Source organism: Salmo salar, chromosome ssa06, assembly GCF_905237065.1.
Source record: "Salmo salar chromosome ssa06, Ssal_v3.1, whole genome shotgun sequence".
NCBI lineage: Eukaryota > Metazoa > Chordata > Actinopteri > Salmoniformes > Salmonidae > Salmo > Salmo salar.
The window spans coordinates 24,936,164-24,954,727 of NC_059447.1; the positions used below are offsets into that span (position 1 = coordinate 24,936,164).

Here is an 18,564-nt window from a genome sequence, read left to right on the forward strand (position 1 = left end):
GAAGGAGAGTTTACAGTCTAACCAGACACCTAGGTATTTGTAGTTGTCCACAAATTCTAAGTCAGAACCGTCCAGAGAAGTGATGCTGTACAGGCGGGCAGGTGCAGGCAGCGATCGGTTGAAGAGCATGCATTTAGTTTTACTTGTATTTAGGAGCAGTTGGAGACCACGGAAGGAGAGTTGTATGGCATTGAAGCTCGTCTGGAGGGTTGTTAACACAGTGTCCAAAGAAGGGCCAGATTGCATAGCGGAGAGGGTGCGGTGGGATTCGAAATGGTCGGTAATCTGTTTGTTGACTTGGCTTTCGAAGACCTTAGAAAGGCAGGGTAGGATGGATATAGGTCTGTCAGTCAATCAGTGTTGCTTCCTAAGTGAACAGTTTGATTTCACAGAAGTGTGATTGACTTGGAGTTACATTGTGTTGTTTAAGTGTTCCCTTTATTTTTCTGAGCAGTATATTTCTATGGTTGAAACCTAGTGGTGAACTTTGATCCTTACCAGGCTGCCCTGCATGATCTTGGGTCTCTCCAGAGCCACGGTGATGCAGTTGGAGAAGATGAACGCTAGCACCACATAGTCAAACATCTTGTAGGCTATGATGGACTGGCATACCCGCCTGAACCTGAGAGAGAGAGGGAGGCAGGTGGGGAGGGAGGGAGATAGTGGAGGAAGTGGGAGTGGTATTGGGAGACAGAAAGGAAGAGAAAGAGAGCAAGAGGGAAAAAGATAAACAATTTAAAAACATGTGTTTTGTAACATCTCTACTGATTAAAACCCATTATTGTGCCTCATTGACAGAGAACTGGGGATTGCTCATCATTCAGTCAGAGAATAGCCCCATTCTCTCTGATTATTTCATTTCCTTTCAAAGCAATTCCCATTAACTGGCGTTTTAAAGGCACCATGCTCCATAGAGACACCACTACAATAGAGAGAGAGAGCGAACACAGAGAGAGAGAGAGACAGAGACAGAAAGAGAGAGAAAGAGACAGACACAGAGAGAGTCACACACAGAGGTAAAGAGAGAGACATACAGAGAGAGAGAGAGAGAGAGAGAGAGAGAGAGAGAGAGAGAGAGAGAGAGAGAGAGACAAAGAGGTAAAGAGAGAGACACACACACAGAGAGAGAGACAGAGAGAGAGAAAGAGACACACAGAGAGGGAGAGACAGTAAGAGCGAGAGAGCGAGGGACACAGAGAGAGAGAGACACACACAGAGAGAGAGACACACACAGAGAGAGAGAGACACACACACAGAGAGAGACATACACACAGAGAGAGAGACACACAGAGAGAGACATAGAGATAATGATAGAAAGAGGTTACAAAAAACCTGTAATTAAATCTTACCAGCTCCTACTAAGCAGTGAGAAATATCAAATACACTACATGACCAAAAGTATGTGGAACCTGCTCGTCCAAATCATTGGCACTAATATGGAGTTGGTCCCCCCTTTGCTGCTACAACAGCCTCCACTCTTCTGGGAAGGCTGTCAACTAGATGTTGGAACATTGCTGCAAGGACTTGCTTCCATTCAGCCACAAGAGCAGTAGTGAGGTTGGGCACTGATGTTGGGTGATTAGGCCTGACTTGCAGTCGGTGTTCCAATTCATCCCAAAAGTGTTAGATGTGGTTGAGGTCAGGGCTCTGTGCAGGCCAGTCAAGTTCTTCCACACCGATCTCAACAAACCATTTCTGTATGGACCTCGCTTTGTGCAAGGGGGCATTGTCATGCTGAAACAGGAAATGGCCTTCCCAAAACTGCTGCCACAAAGTTGGAAACACAGAATCATCTAGAATGTCATTGCATGCTGTAGCGTTAAAGGGTCTAGCCTGAACCATGAAAAACAGCCCCAGACCATTATTCCTTCTCCACCAAACTTTACAGTTGGCACTTTGCATTGTGGTAGGTAGCGTTCTCCTGGCATCCGCCAAACCCAGATTCGTCCGTCGGACTGCCAGATGGTGAAGCATGATTCATCACTCCAGAGAATTCATTTCCACTGTTCCAGAGTCCAATGGCGGCGAGCTTTACACCACTCCAGCTAACGCTTATCATTAGGCATGGTGATCTTAAGCTTGTGTGCGGCTGCTCGGCCATGGAAGCTCCCGACAAACAGTTATTGTGCTGAATTTGCTTCCAGAGGCAGTGTTGCAAATGAGAACAGACGATTTTACACGCTTCAGCACTCGTTGGTCCCGTTCTGTGAGCTTGTGTGGCCTACCACTTCGATGCTGAGCCGTTGTTGCTCCTAGTTGTTTCCACTTCACAATAACAGCACTTAAAGTTAACCACTGCAGCTCTAGCAGGGCAGAAATTTGATAAACTGACTTGTTGGAAAGGTGGCATCCTATGATGGTGCCACCTTGAAAGTCACTGAGCTCTTCAGTAAGGCCATTCTACTGCTAATGTTTGTCTATGGAGATTGCATGGCGTGATTTTATACACCTGTCAGCCACTAGTGTGGCTGAAACAGCCCGAATTCACTCATTTTTGAAGAGGTGTCCACATACGTTTGTATATACAGTGTACCTCCACAGCTAACAGAACACAATGCCTTCCTGCCTGAGCTCTATCTCTGAGCTCTGAGGTGGATTTATTGTTGACCAACAGATAGAGGATCACTATGGGAAGCATCCCTTTGCTAACTCAGGGACAGGGATCCATACACTAATGAGGCAGGTATTCTGATAAGGTGGTGCATGACAATTCTTCTCTTGGGGAGTGGGGATCCACAGGCTGTGCAGGCTTTCGTTCTAGCCTAGCACAAATACATCGGATTCAATAACTTGAATGGCTGTATCAGGGGTGTTAGTGCTGAGCAGGAAATGAAATGAAAGAGTGAATGAATGAAAACAGGGATTGACAGACAGACAGACCTGTTCTGAGGAGAGAAGAGGAAGACAGACCAGTCCTCTCTGGTCTCACACCACTCTGGCCTGTACACCTCCATCATCTTCTGGATACGGAAACACAGACTCTGGAGGAGGGACACAGCACACACACTGAAAGTTAGAATACACACACAGTCAGAATACACACACATGCACGTGTGAAGGCAGGCAGGCAGGCAGGCTCACGCACGCACGCACGCACGCACGCACGCACGCACGCACGCACGCACGCACGCACGCACGCACGCACGCACGCACGCACGCACGCACACGCACGCACGCACGCACGCACGCACACACACACGCACACACACACACACACACACACAGTTTGGTGAGTGAATTCAGTACACATAAACACACTGGTTCTAGACAAAGAGAAACGGCTATACTGTATAATACAATAAGATTATTCTGATTATTCCACCTCCCAAGATCAAAGATGAATCCTCTATCTTAATTGTTTACAAGAGAGGACACTTTGCTTTATCAACACCTAGAAGCATAATATCCAGCAGCCCCATTTGTCTGCTCTACTCAGTGACTGAGTCACAAATGGAACCCTAATCCCTATATAGTGCACTATATGCCCTGGTCAGAGTAGTACACTACATAGGGAATAGGGTGTCATTTTGTGTAAATAGCATTATTAATTGGCCCTGGTTCAGCCCTGTATGTATGGGATTGTTTACTCTTGAAACAATAGAATCCCAGGGGAGAGACATAACGGGGAATCTACTGGAGAATGTATTCCTGGATATTTATTTTATAAACTGCTATACACAGTGTGTTTATTCTACTATAAGCTGCATTGTGCTGATGGTCATGAATAACACTGGTACAACAACAGTTCCTTCTCTCCTACCTACAGTATCTGTCTTTACCAAGACGTTAGGATATCACTGGTACAACAACAGTTCCTTCTCTCCTACCTACAGTATCTGTCTTTACCAAGACGTTAGGATATCACTGGTACAACAACAGTTCCTTCTCTCCTACCTACAGTATCTGTCTTTACCAAGACGTTAGGATATCACTGGTACAACAACAGTTCCTTCTCTCCTACCTACAGTATCTGTCTTTACCAAGATGTTAGGATATCACTGGTACAACAACAGTTCCTTCTCTCCTACCTACAGTATCTGTCTTTACCAAGACGTTAGCATATCACTGGGACTGTGTATTTTCCAGGGTGTTTTTAAAGTGAATAGGACTTGATCATTGTTTATCATCACAACCAAATCACTCTTTAATCTCATCATTCAGATCCTCCTCTCCTCCCTTAATCCTCACCACTCTCCCCCTCACCCACCCTCTCACCCAACCTCACCCCACACCTCCCCCTCACCCACCCTTTCACCCAACCTCACCCCACACCTCCCCCTCACCCACCCTCTCACCCAACCTCACCCCCACACCTCCCCTCACCCACCCTCTCACCCAACCTCACCCCCACACCTCCCCCTCACCCAACCTCACCCCACACCTCCCCCTCACCCACCCTCTCACCCAACCTCACCCCACACCTCACCCACCCTCCCACCCAACCTCACCCCACACCTCCCCCTCACCCACCCTCTCACAGAACCTCACCCCCACACCTCCCCCTCACCCACCCTCTCACCCATCCTCACCCCCACACCTTCCCCTCACCAAATCTCTCACCCATCCTCACCCCCAGACCCCCCCTCACCCCAGACCTCCCCCTCACCCCCAGACCTTCCCCTCACCAAATCTCTCACCCATCCTCACCCCCAGACCTCCCCAACACCAACTCACATAGTCGATGTCATCGTCCAGGTCCTCTCTGTCCTTGCGTGTGTTGACCTGAGGGAACACCTCTGTCAGTAGCTGTGGATGGGGATGGGGATGTGGCGGCAGCTGAAGTTGAAGCTGGAGCTGGGCCGATGGGGCCTTCCCATTGCAATCCTGGTGCTCCCCCCCAGCCCCTCCACCAACCAACCCACTGGAGAAGCTCTTCTTCCTGGGGTAAGGCAGCATTGATGCCAGGGGCGTCCCTGGGACCTGGAGGAGCTCCGGCAGCTCCAAGGAAAGTGCCCGGCGGTCCCGCCGCGGGACAAAGTTTAGGGCCAGGAGGGGAGAAGGGTGGGCGAGGTGCGGAGGAGGGTGAGGGGGGGAGAGGAGGGACTCCTGCTCGGCTGGGTGGGTGGCGTGGGGGCTACGGGAGCGCAGGCTACCCCCTCCTCCTACCCCCAATCCCAGGCCCAAGGCTCGGGAGGGGCGACCCAGGCTGTTCCAGCTGGACCGCCGGCCCCGCATTGCCTGGGTCTGGGAGGCAGGGCGGCCCCAGTTGTGGTACAGGGAGCTGCTCCCCCGACACTGGGGGAGAGAGAGGGAGACAAAGAGGGAGAGACAGATGGAGAGGGAGAGGGAGAGAAAGAGAGGGAGACAGAGAGGGAGATAGAGATGGAGAGGGAGACGGAGAGAAATACGTAGAAGGAGAGAAAGAGAGACAGGCGGAGATGGAGAGGAATACATAGAGGGAAAGAAAGAGATAGACAGACAGAGAGGGAGAGGGAGAAAGAGGGAGAGAAATACATAGAGGGAGAGAGGGAGAAGGAGAGGGAGAAAGAGGGAGAGAAATACAGAGAGGGAGAGAGGGAGAAGGAGAGGGAGAAAGAGGGAGAGAAATACATAGAGGGAGAGAGAGAGAAGGAGAGGGAGAAAGAGGGAGAGAAATACATAGAGGGAGAGGGAGAGGGACAGACGGAGAGGGAGAGGGAGAAAGAAGGAGAGAAATACAAAGAGGAAGAGGGATAGAGGGAGCGGGAGAAAGAGGAAGAGAAATACAGAGGGAGGGAGAGAGGGAGAAGGAGAGGGAGAAAGTGGGAGAGAAATACAGAGAGGGAGAGGGACAGACAGAGGGAGAGGGAGAGGGAGAAAGCGGGAGAGAAATATGGAAAGGGAGAGGGACAAAAAGGGAGAGGAAGAGAGACAAAGAGGAAGAGGGAGAGAGATAGAGGGAGAGCGAAACCATTAGGCCAACCCAGCCATTTGCAGTGACTGCAGAGGGATCAAATAAAGAACTGAAGAAAAAATACATTTCAATGATGGGCAATTTCTTTTTAAATTAGCAATTTTAAGTCATTTCCTGAATTGATTGCAACCATAGCAAGACACATCTTGTTCTGACCCAGTCCATTACAAACCAGTTCTCCTTCCCATTGTACCTCCCTCCCTCTTTCCTCTTCCCTCCTCTCTCCAGTCTCCTCACTCCCTCCTTCCTCCCACCACTCACCAGAGCCCTGCCCTCCAGGTTAGTCCTGCCCTCCAGGTTAGCCCTGCCCAGAGAGATGACACTGTTTTTGCGTGAGCCCAGAGCGAAAGTGAGCCTGTCGGCCGTGTACAGACCCGTGGGCGTTGGGGACAGGTCCAGGTGACCGTTGGGGGTTAGGGTGCAGATCTTAGGGTCTGGGAGAGAGAGGGGAAGGGGATGAGGAGAAGGAGAGGGGGGGGAAGAGATAGAGAGAGAGATCGGAGGGATAGATGGAGTGAGAGAGCGAGAGAGAGAGAGAGAGAGAGAGAGAGAGAGAGAGAGCGAGAGAGAGAGAGAGAGAGCGAGAGAGAGAGAGAATCAGATAGAAAGAGTCAGCATGGAACTGCAAAGCACATCTTGGAAGATAAAAGAAAGTGGCATAGACTAACTAAGCACATTCTCAACCTAACCTGGTCTGACTAGCTCATGGAGTGCACTGTACGTTTGTACAGTAAGATAAGTTTGGTTTGTGTATGTCCATAGGGAGGAGAAGAGAGTGGGAGAAGTTGTGTTGTAACACATGTATTATTTAACATTTCTGCCGCTTCCATTTCAGAGAGATCAGGCTTGATCTGGGAAGCATTCCTAGCCTGGTCCCATCTGTTTGTGCTGCCTTCCTAACATTGGCCATTGTCACGGCAAACATGACTGTAGGATTTAGCAAAACTGCACAAATATATCTGGGAGCAGGCCAAAGCATTCTAGCATCAGTGACTGGTTTACTGTTAAAATCAGACTTTTACTCTGTACGATTAATACAGTACATCTATTCAAAATCCTTCATACATCTTTTGAAAAATGGAGGTTTGACATTAGCAATGGCCTTAATAGACTGGGTGAACTGTCCCCTTGGTGAGTTATGCTGCTTCCCTGACTCAATATAGAAGTCAATGAAATCTGCCTTGTAGTGGTTGCTGTACAACTAACTTCTCCCAGTGACCCTGTTCAGCCATTGCGGCTTTGCAAGGCAGTGTTTCTACAGTTTCTACGGCTCTAAAAAGCAGTTTCTACAGTATAGCTTTATGCCTGAGCCATACCAGAGAGATGAAGAGAGTCCTTCAGCTTGTCAGAGTTCTCGTCAAAGTTACATGAGGACCTGTCGTCTTCGGAGTACGACCGGTTGGCATCCCCCTGTTTCCAGAGGAGAGAGGGAGAGAGGGAGAGAGGGGTGGAGGGAAGGAGCGAAAGAAAGAGCAATTAGAACTATGACAACAGCCACAGGCATATTTAAATAGAAAACGTCAATCTTACCTGGCCTCATTCTGAAAGTATCCGAGAGGTAGGCCATCTAAGTGACTTTTAAAGTTTTATCCCAGCCTTGATTTACTAAAAGCTACAGAGCCAGGCAGTCAGAGTCAGTTTCTTAAGTGCCCAATCTGCTCTTTAGCTAAGAGCTCTATCCAATCAGAACAGGTTACCACATCCTCCAGACTTGCCCTAGAGACTCAGACCACCCTTGCCTGTCTCATTAATGATTCATGTATCTCTGACAGACAGTTTTACCATACTGGAGCTAAGCCTGTGAGTGGAAATTCACCAACAATGGAGGACTAATAAAAGTTACAAAATCTCTGGTCTTACCTCAGCCTGAAAGCCCTCTACCAAGATGGCCACCAGCAGGTTGAAGAGGACGTAGTTGCCAAAGGTCATTAGAGCCACAAAGTAGAGAGCAGCACAGGGAGAGGTGGAGGCCATTCCATTATACAGCACCATGTTCCAGTCTTCCTGAGTCAGAATCTGCATATAGCATATAGATTAACGTATACAGCTTATACAGCTTTGCCTTTCACATAAGGGAACTGAACAGGGCCTGAAATATAACTTTGTGGTACCCCTTCTGAAATGTCCAGGAAACCACATTGAGTTGCACGTGAATGCAACTAAATGTGTGTGTGTGTGTGTGTTTGTGTTTCTGCCTGTGTGTGTGTTTCTGCCAGTGTGCGCGTGTGTGTGTGTGGGTTTATGCGTGCACTTTCTATGCATTTGCATATGTGTGTGTGTTCTATACCTGAAACACAGTGACAATGGCCCACAGTAGAGAGTCAAAGTTCTTCCTGTCAGGAACAGTGTCTCCAGTCTCTGTCTTCAGACTGAACTTACAGCCAAAGATATGCATCCCCAGGATACTGGAATAGGACAGAGATATGTCAACTATAAACAGTAACATTCATTAGTTGCAGCACGATACACCTAACACACACACACACACACACACACACACACACACACACACACACACACACACACACACACACACACACACACACACACACACACACACACACACACACACACACACACACACACACACACACACACACACAGAAAAGTCAGCACCTGAATAAAACAGTAAGCAGTATATTTGGGGCTTCTGGTTTTGAAAACATACACTTCCTACATGGAGAAGTAGCGCCTCAGAGCTTCTTCTAACAAGTGACAAGGGAAGGGCTGTGAATAGAACAGTGTAACACCAGAGTGGATTCAATACCCATAGTGCCTTCAGGAGCGGCAGCAGGAATCAATAACATTCACAAATCCCAAGCAGCTACAGTGGGAAGATAGATAGGGTAGCGGGAGTCTGTTAGCTCACTCCATCGCTAGCCCGCTACCATCTGCTCAGTGCACTTATGTGAGATTGCAGTGCTGCAGGGTGTGTGTGTGTGTTTGTACGCATGTCTCGATGAACACCAGGGGAATGCTCTCTGTTATTGCTCTCCTCTCTATCAATCACACTCTACTGCTTATGGTCCTGTCACTCAAACAAGGAGGCCATTGCTCTTCTGAAGCTGGAGGGGACTAGCCTCTACATTACTAACCTCACAGACAACACACACACAGACAGAGAGAGGAGCAGACAGAGAGAGGAGACAGACAGAGAGAGGAGACAGACAGAGAGAGGAGACAGACAGAGAGAGGAGACAGACAGAGAGAGGAGCAGACAGAGAGAGGAGCCAGACAGAGAGAGGAGACAGACAGAGAGAGGAGACAGACAGAGAGAGGAGACAGACAGAGAGAGGAGACAGACAGAGAAAGGAGAAAGAGAGAGAGAGGAGCAGACAGAGAGAGGAGACAGTTAGAGTTAGGAGACAGACAGAGAGAGGAGACAGACAGAGAGAGGAGCAGACAGAGAGAGGAGACAGACAGAGAGAGGAGCAGACAGAGAGAGGAGACAGACAGAGAGAGGAGACAGACAGAGAGAGGAGACAGACAGAGAGAGGAGACAGACAGAGAGAGGAGACAGACAGAGAGAGGAGACAGACAGAAAGAGGAGACAGACAGAGAGAGGAGACAGACAGAGAGAGGAGCAGACAGAGAGAGGAGACGGACAGAGAGAGGAGACAGACAGAGAGAGGAGCAGACAGAGAGAGGGGACAGACAGAGCGAGGGGACAGACACACACATGCCTATACCTGAAGATGAATATGAAGAGCATGAGGAGCATGCAGAAGGTGGCCACGTTGTCCATGGTCTTCATCAGCACCACCAGCTGTCTGCGTAGTGCTGGCATGAAGCGCACCAGCTTGATCACCCTCAACAGTCTGAAGGTCCTCAGGACAGACAGACCTCCATCAGACTGACCTATGATCTCACACACACTGCAGAGGGGAGAGAGAGATGGAAGGAGGGATGAAACAGATGGATGCAGAAAGAGAGAATAGGGGAAGAGAGAGAAGTGAGGAGTGAGGAGAGAGGAGTGAGGAGAGAGGAGACAGGAGAGAGGAGAGAGGAGTGAGGAGAGAGGAGTGAGGAGAGAGGAGTGAGGAGAGAGGAGAGAGGAGAAAGGAGAGAGGAGTGAGGAGAGAAGAGAAAGGGGAGAGGAGAGAGGAGAGAGGAGTGAGGAGTGAGGAGTGAGGAGAAAGGGGAGAGGAGTGAGGAGAAAGGGGAGAGGAGAGAGAGGAGTGAGGAGAAAGGGGAGAGGAGAGAGGAGTGAGGAGAGAGGAGAGAGGAGTGAGGAGTGAGGAGAGAGGAGTGAGGAGAGAGGAGACAGGAGAGAGGAGAGAGGAGTGAGGAGAAAGGGGAGAGAGGAGAGAGGAGATAGGAGAGAGGAAAGAGGAATGAGGAGCGAGGAGAGAGGAGAGAGGAGAGAGGAGTGAGGAGTGAGGAGTGAGGAGAGAGAGGAGACAGGAGAGAGGACAGAGGAGAGAGGAGTGAGGAGAGAGGAGTGAGGAGAAAGGGGAGAGGAGTGAGGAGAAAGGGGAGAGGAGAGAGAAGAAAAGATGAGTGAGACAGGCAGAGAAAGGAAGAGAAAAAAAGAGAAGACACAAATCCAGACAGCAACGTTTCCTAATTTCCCCTCTGATCCCAACAGAAACCATCGGGAACATTCAGCTGTCAGAATTTTCCAATGCCAACCCAAACACCCAAGGAGACAATACATTATCCATCATTCTAACATTCCAACTGACATCCCAAAGCTGTGACATTCTGACATGGTAACTGTAACATCATTCCTGTAACGTTCTGGTAACATTCTGGTAACATATTTCCTGTAACATTCTGGTAACATTCTGTGGTCATGTTGGGCAGGCCCCCCGACCTGATGATGACGATGATGCCGTCGAAGATGTTGTAGGGGTTCCTCAGGTAGGCGAAGAAGCCAAAGGCGGTCAGCTTGAGGATCATTTCCAGGGTGAACATACTGGTGAACACAATGTTACTGATCTCCAACACGTTAGTCAGCTCCTCCGGCTGGAAGGGGGAGAAAGATTCAAAAGAAATAGAACGCAGAGAGAGAGAAACACATTTAAAGAGATGGAGGAATGAAGACAGCAAGATATGGTAGGTTATTTTGGTATTGTTATTATAATACCGCCTTCAACAATTGAAAAATATGAAACTGCAGACAACCAACACAGCTTCAGTACTGAGACACCTGTACAAACCTGTCACATAGACTGCAACACAACACAACAAGCTACACAACTTGATATAGTGTGCTAAATCCAGCTCAGTGGCGCGGTAGCTTTTACCAATGAAAGCGAGAAAAGAGACAATATGAACACTGGCCTAAAATGTCATGTTATTGTTTTCAGAGAGACCGAGGGAGGGAGCAAAGGGATGTAGTGCAGCCATTTTCTGTCTGGAAGATTGTGCACACACTCACACACACACACACACACACACACACACACACACACACACACACACACACACACACACACACACACACACACACACACACACACACACACACACACACACACACACACACACACACACACACACTCCACAGTGTGCATGTGATATTGATCAGATTGTATCTGTGATCACCAGAGCAATCTGTATCAAAGACAGAAGACATACATGCTAGCCAAGACACTCTTTCTTCTCCTCTAATCCTGTGTTCCTCTCTTCCCTCTCTCCATCACCCTCCCTCTATCTCTCTCTCTTTGTCTCATTACCAGACACTCCCATCTCTCTGTGATCAATATCTCTCCATGGATCAGCTCAGAGAAAGAAAAAAACAAGAGAAGAAGAAAACAAAAGAAGGAGAAGAACAGAGCCCCCCTCCACTGGCAGGCATGGTGGAGGAGATGAGTGGATGAAGAGAGGAGAGGATGAGATCTAGTGCTGACTGATTAACCCAAATGTCCTTATTTTTGGGGGTTATTAAATAACTAATTGGCCAACATCGGTTCAATTACTTGAATTCCATGTATTTATTTTTTGTGAGCTCAACGGGCCGTTTCTCTTTAGAGAAATCAAATCATTCACGAGAGAAATTAAGTCAAGAACTATGTGGGACGATGGGCCGAAGGGAGTTTTGATTATGTAAATATTCAACCTATTTCATGTATAAAAAAAACTATATTTTACATGTTTTTGTTGTGTAATTAATGTGTATAAAAGTAGCCTGTACTGTATATGAAATGTGTGTACAATTTATATGTAACAAAAAAAGCTGTAAAAAATTTAAATATAAGACAAAGTTGATTTTGTTGGGTCAATAAAAAAATAAAAAATAAAAAATAAACATCGCTCTATTTTTCTCACCTATCTCCCTCCATGTTCCTCTTCCTCCTATCACCTTCTATCTCCCTCCATGTTCCTCTTCCTCCTATCACTTTGTACCTCCCTCCAATACCTTCTATCTCCCTCCACGTTCCTCCCCTCCCCTCCCTCCCTCCCTCCCTCCCTCCCTCCCTCCCTCCCTCCCTCCCTCCCTCCCTCCCTCCCTCCCTCCCTCCCTCCCTCCCTCCCTCCCTCCCTCCCTCCCTCCCTCCCTCCCCTGTTTACCCTTTCATCCCTCCTTCCTGTCTTTCATTTCCTCCCTCACAGATACTTGCACCTCCCTTCCTTCACATCCCTCTCTCCCTCTCTTTTCTCCATCCCTCCCTATCTTTTCTCCATCCCTCTCCCTCCCTCTCTTTTCTCCATCCTTCTCTCTTTGTAGTTCTCTTGTTTTTATCATTGAATGTTTACTGAATATAAATGTGTAAGCCCCCCCTACACACATGCTGTATACACATGCTAATAGGGGAGCCTCTCAGTCATGCTACCATTGATGTGAAAGACGAATGCTGATGAGTCAGAGAAGTAGTCACACACAACACACACACACAAACACAAACACACACATACACAGCAACTCTGAATGAAGACTACAAGTAACGAATCCGAAGGACATCTAGTGAAGGTCATATCCTCACAGTAGGCTCTTAAAACCTGTTGGGGCTAGGGGGCAGTATTTGCACGGCCGGATAAAAAACATACCCGATTTAAACTGGTTACTACTCTTGCCCAGAAACGAGAATAGGCATATAATTGGTAGATTTGGATAGAAAACACTCGAAAGTTTCTAAAACTCTTTGAATGGTGTCTGTGAGTCTAACAGAACTCATATGGCAGGCCAAAACCTGAGAAGATTCCATACAGAAAGTGCCCTGTCTGACAATTTGTTCTCCTTCTGTGGCATCTCTATCGAAAATACAGCATCTCTGCTGTAACGTGACATTTTCTAAGGCTTCCATTGGCTCTCAGAAGGTGCCAGAAAGTAGAATGACGTCTCTCCTGTCTCTGGGCGAAAAACAGCAGGAGATTTTGTGAGTGGTCAGGCAGTGAACAGTGACACTGGAGATGCGCGTTCATGTGAATTCTCCATTTTTTTCTTTCAGCCTTTGAATGAATACAACATCGCCCGGTTGGAATATTATTGCTATTTTACGAGAAAAATAGCATAAAAATTGATTTTAAACAGCGTTTGACATGCTTCGAAGTACGGTAATGGAATATTTTATATTTTTTGTCACGAAATACGCTCGCGCGTCACCCTTCGGATACTGACCTGAACGCACGAACAAAACGGAGGTATTTGAATATAACTATGGATTATTTGGAACCAAAACAACATTTGTTGTTGAAGTAGAAGTCCTGGGAGTGCATTCTGATGTAGAACAGCAAAGGTAATCCAATTTTTCTTATAGTAAATCTGAGTTTGGTGAGGGCCAAACTTGGTGAGTGTCAAATTAGCTAGCCGTGATGGCCGGGCTATGTACTCAGAATATTGCAAAATGTGCTTTCGCCAAAAAGCTATTTTAAAATCTGACACCGTGATTGCATAAAGGAGTTCTGTATCTATAATTCTTAAAATAATTTATATGTATTTTGTGAATGTTAATCGTGAGTAATTTAGTAAATTCACCGTAAGTTTGCGGTGGGTATGCTAGTTCTGAACATCACATGCTAATGTAAAAAGCTGGTTATTGACATAAATATGAACTTGATTGAACAAAACATGCATGTATTGTATAACATAATGTCCTAGGAGTGTCATCCGATGAAGATCATCAAATGTTAGTGCTGCATTTAGCTGTGGTTTTGGTTTTTGTGACATATATGCTTGCTTTGAAAATGGCTGTGTGATTATTTCTGGCAGGGTACTCTCCTGACATAATCTAATGTTTTGCTTTCGCTGTAAAGCCTTTTTGAAATCGGACAACGTGGTTAGATTAACAAGAGTCTTGTCTTTAAAATGGTGTAAAATAGTCATATGTTTGAGAAATAGCATTTTTGAGGTATTTGTATTTTGCGCCACGCGATTCCACTGGCTGTTGACTGCCCAGGGAGGTTAATACATGTCATGTAATCCTTCCCTCATGGGATTGATCAAATACAGTTTCAGTAAGTCCTGTTACCAAAGAGGGAAACACATACGCTTTCAGTTCTAGAACACAACCCCCTGGAACAACACTTACAAATCTACTGCACCGCCTCTGCCTCAGCCAAGAGAGACCATTGTGTAACGCTGTTGGAGTGTGGTGTGTGTGTGTGTGTGTGTGTGTGTGTGTGTGTGTGTGTGTGTGTGTGTGTGTGTGTGTGTGTGTGTGTGTGTGTGTGTGTGTGTGTGTGTGTAATGCTGTTGGTGTGTGTTGCATGTGTGTGTGTGGTGTGTGTGTGTGTGGTGTGTGGTGTGTGTAATGGTGTGTGGTGTGTAGTGTGTGTGTGTGTGTGTGTGTGTGTGTGTGTGTGTGTGTGTGTGTGTGTGTGTGGTGTGTGTATGCTGTTGGTGTGTGTGTGTGTGTGTGTGTGTGTGTGTGTGTGTGTGTGTGTGTGTGTGTGTGTGTGTGGTGTGTGTGGTGTGTGTAATGCTGTTGGTGTGTGTGGTGTGTGTGTGTGGTGTGTGTAATGCTTTTGGTGTGTGTGTGGTGTGTGTGTGTGGTGTGTGTACTGCTGTTGGTGTGTGTGTGTGTGTGTGTGTGTGTGTGTGTGTGTGTGTGTGTGTGTGTGTGTGTGTGTGTGTGTTGTGTGTGTGTGTGTGTGTGTGTGTGTGTGTGTGTGTGTGTGCACATTCATACAGGAATAGAGCTGAAAATGCTGCGTAACAGGAGTCTGCTCCCTCTTCTCTCTCGGTGAGTTCCTGTCCTCCTCTCCTCCTCTCCCCACATCCCTCTGTTATTTTTAGAGTCTTCAGAAATGAGAGAACCGACTCCTCTGCATGTCGTCAAGGAGTGAGGGGGTGGATGAGAGATGAAGACAGAGGGAGGGAGGGAGAGAGAGATGGAGGGAGACAGAATGGAGAAGGGAGAGAGAGAGGGAGGGATGGACAGAGACAGGGGAGGAGGGAGACAAAAAGAGGCAGGGAAAGGAGGGGTGTGAGGCAGGAGGGAGGGAGAGAGAGAGATAGAGAAAGAGAGGGGTTGAGGGAGGTAGGAGTGGTTATGTAACAGCCAGGGTGGGTGTATTTTGGCATGAAGCTACCACACCCCTTCCACACAGGGAGCTCTCTCCCTTCCTCTCTTCCTCTGTCTCTCTCAGGAGAGAAGCCAGCCAGCCAGCCAGACAGCACCAAAAGCAGGTTGAGGTGTACCTACCTAGCTGTTTTCCAGTGATATCATTGTGGTGGTCTATCGGGTGTATAATGGAACAATAAATTCCCATATTGATAGTGTTCCATGTACGTCACTGATATCTGACTTCTAGTGACTTTTACTACTTGTGAGTCATTCATTGGACGAATCTCGACCTTGTTAGCCCACTAAGCTAAAGTCAATGGGTTAGCTTTGGGGACTGAAGAGCAATACTGTTGTTGTGCACATTGTGTATATGTGCTGTACTCCCTGACTGTGTTATAGTTCACCTGGTTGTGGGGTTCATGCTGATAGTATTGATGAGAATAGTATATTTACCTGGTTGTGGGGTTCATGCTGATAGTATTGATGAGAATAGTATATTTACCTGGTTGTGGGGTTCATGCTGATAGTATTGATGAGAATAGTATATTTACCTGGTTGTGGGGTTCATGCTGATAGTATTGATGAGAATAGTATATTTACCTGGTTGTGGTGTTCATGCTGATAGTATTGATAGAATAGTATATTTACCTGGTTGTGGGGTTCATGCTGATAGTATTGATGAGAATAGTATATTTACCTGGTTGTGGGGTTCATGCTGATAGTATTGATGAGAATAGTATATTTACCTGGTTGTGGGGTTCATGCTGATAGTATTGATGAGAATAGTATATTTACCTGGTTGTGGGGTTCATGCTGATAGTATTGATGAGAATAGTATATTTACCTGGTTGTGGGGTTCATGCTGATAGTATTGATGAGAATAGTATATTTACCTGGTTGTGGGGTTCATGCTGATAGTATTGATGAGAATAGTATATTTACCTGGTTGTGGGGTTCATGCTGATAGTATTGATGAGAATAGTATATTTACCTGGTTGTGGGGTTCATGCTGATAGTATTGATGAGAATAGTATATTTACCTGGTTGTGGGGTTCATGCTGATAGTATTGATGAGAATAGTATATTTACCTGGTTGTGGGGTTCATGCTGATACTATTGATGAGAATAGTATATTTACCTGGTTGTGGTGTTCTATCCCCATGCTGATAGTATTGATGAGAATAGCGATCATAATTCCTCTATTGAAGTATTTGCTCTCCACGATGCCCCAAAGTTTCTTCCTCATCTCATCCCACATGTCCTTACAGTGTCCAAAACATGACCTCCTCTTCCTCTTCACTCCCTCCCCCTCTTCCGCTTTCTCCTCTAAGTGGTTCTCCTCCCTGTCCGTCTCCTCCACGGTCCCCTCCTCCTCTTCCCCATTGGCCGAGTCGCCCACAGCTCCCGCCCCTTCCCTGAGTGACAGTGCCGCAGCGCACTGAGGGCAGTCCTCTGTGTTCTGAGGGACGGCCAGGGCGATGGAGTTGCCCAGGGGTTGGGAGCTGTGGATTGGGTCCAGCTTGCTTTGGTGAGGACATTGAAATTCTAATGAAAGATGGAGAGGGAGTGTGAGAAAGAATCAGCATGTCACTAACAGCATCAATATCCACTTTCACATTGTCGCACTATATCCATGAAAGCCAGCGTTTGCTAACGCCAAAGAGGTTTGAAAGTCGAGAGATTAAACAAGACTCATCTCACTGGCTCACACCAAACAATGTGAAAGAGTGAAAGTTTCGACATTTAACAAAAACTCTCTCTCTCATACTCCCACCCGCTGCCTCCCACTTACGTCGTGGCTGCCTCAGGTGATGCCGTTCCCCTCCGTTCGCACTCCCTCCTCCTTCCCTTCCTCCTCTTCCTCCTCCTCTTCCTCTCCCTCTAGTGGGCGGTGGTGGCAGAGGCCTTCCCCTCAGTTGGTTATACAGGGCTACAGATCTCCTGCGGGCCTTGCGCAGCATGTGGCAGACCAGCTGGAAGAGCTCTTCGTAGCAGTCCCCCGGTTCATGCAGGCTGGCCAGGGTAGAGGAGGACAGGCACTGGGCCCGCTGCTCCTGCATCAGCTGGTGCTCCCGCTGCTTGGTCTCACTGAACTGGGTGGCGATGACCACCAGACACAGGTTGATCATGAAGAACGAGCCAATCTGTGAAGTGGTGGATAGTCAGAGGTGAGTTAGAAACACAGAGTTACTGTAGTGAGTGCTGAAGGCCAACAAGAAACACAGAGTTACTGTAGTGAGTGCTGAAGGCCAACCAGAAACACAGAGTTACTGTAGTGAGTGCTGAAGGCCAACCAGAAACACAGAGTTACTGTAGTGAGTGCTGAAGGCCAACCAGAAACACAGAGTTACTGTAGTGAGTGCTGAAGGCCAACCAGAAACACAGAGTTACTGTAGTGAGTGCTGAAGGCCAACCAGAAACACAGAGTTACTGTAGTGAGTGCTGAAGGCCAACCAGAAACACAGAGTTACTGTAGTGAGTGCTGAAGGCCAACCAGAAACACAGAGTTACTGTAGTGAGTGCTGAAGGCCAACCAGAAACACAGAGTTACTGTAGTGAGTGCTGAAGGCCAACCAGAAACACAGAGTTACTGTAGTGAGTGCTGAAGGCCAACCAGAAACACAGAGTTACTGTAGTGAGTGCTGAAGGCCAACCAGAAACACAGAGTTACTGTAGTGAGTGCTGAAGGCCAACCAGAAACACACAGATACAGACAGTGGAAGACCACTGGTAGTCTATAACGGGGTTGCTGATCAGCGCACGCAAGATTCACTTTTTGGCTTTGAGATGAGTGAATAACAATCAGGGGGACCCCAGGCCTCCAGACATATCTTGAGGTACTTCATTAGGTTTACCTCTACTGCAGACTGAGGGAAAGAGGACGATGATAATAGATGGAGAGTAGAGAGGCCAGAGCCAAAGAGGAGGTGGAAGAGAGTAGGAGGGCAAATACATAGAGCAGGACTTTATTTTAGTGATGGCCAGAGGAGTAACACATTATACTAACAAATGACAAGCAGAATATCTCTAACACATTAGACAATCATTCCTTCATCATTAGAATCAAGATCTGCCTCTGGTCTCATCACTTGGGAGTTAGATGTAAACAGTAAGTCTCCTTCAGTATTGGTCGACCACCTTCTACCCATCCGAATATACAGTATACACTGTTGCTGTTTTTTCCTCTCAAGTTAGCATTGATGCTAATAAAGTGTGCTG

At 47.3% G+C, this 18,564-nt stretch overlaps 1 protein-coding gene across 3 annotated transcripts in view; it reads right to left on the minus strand.

Moving 5' to 3' along the window:
• Positions 1-18,564, minus strand: part of LOC106595870 (voltage-dependent T-type calcium channel subunit alpha-1I) — a 142,360-nt gene that overhangs the window by 49,516 nt on the left and 74,280 nt on the right. For all 3 annotated transcript variants that reach the window (XM_045720030.1, XM_045720029.1, XM_045720028.1), the window contains exons 7-17: positions 17,138-17,489; positions 16,484-16,890; positions 10,710-10,861; positions 9,583-9,768; positions 8,181-8,298; positions 7,754-7,909; positions 7,210-7,303; positions 6,155-6,327; positions 4,675-5,235; positions 2,881-2,981; positions 499-622 (exon numbers count right to left, since the gene is read on the minus strand). In XM_045720030.1, the coding sequence (XP_045575986.1) occupies positions 499-622; positions 2,881-2,981; positions 4,675-5,235; positions 6,155-6,327; positions 7,210-7,303; positions 7,754-7,909; positions 8,181-8,298; positions 9,583-9,768; positions 10,710-10,861; positions 16,484-16,890; positions 17,138-17,489 (2,424 nt within the window). The remainder of the gene's footprint in view (positions 1-498; positions 623-2,880; positions 2,982-4,674; positions 5,236-6,154; positions 6,328-7,209; positions 7,304-7,753; positions 7,910-8,180; positions 8,299-9,582; positions 9,769-10,709; positions 10,862-16,483; positions 16,891-17,137; positions 17,490-18,564) is intronic.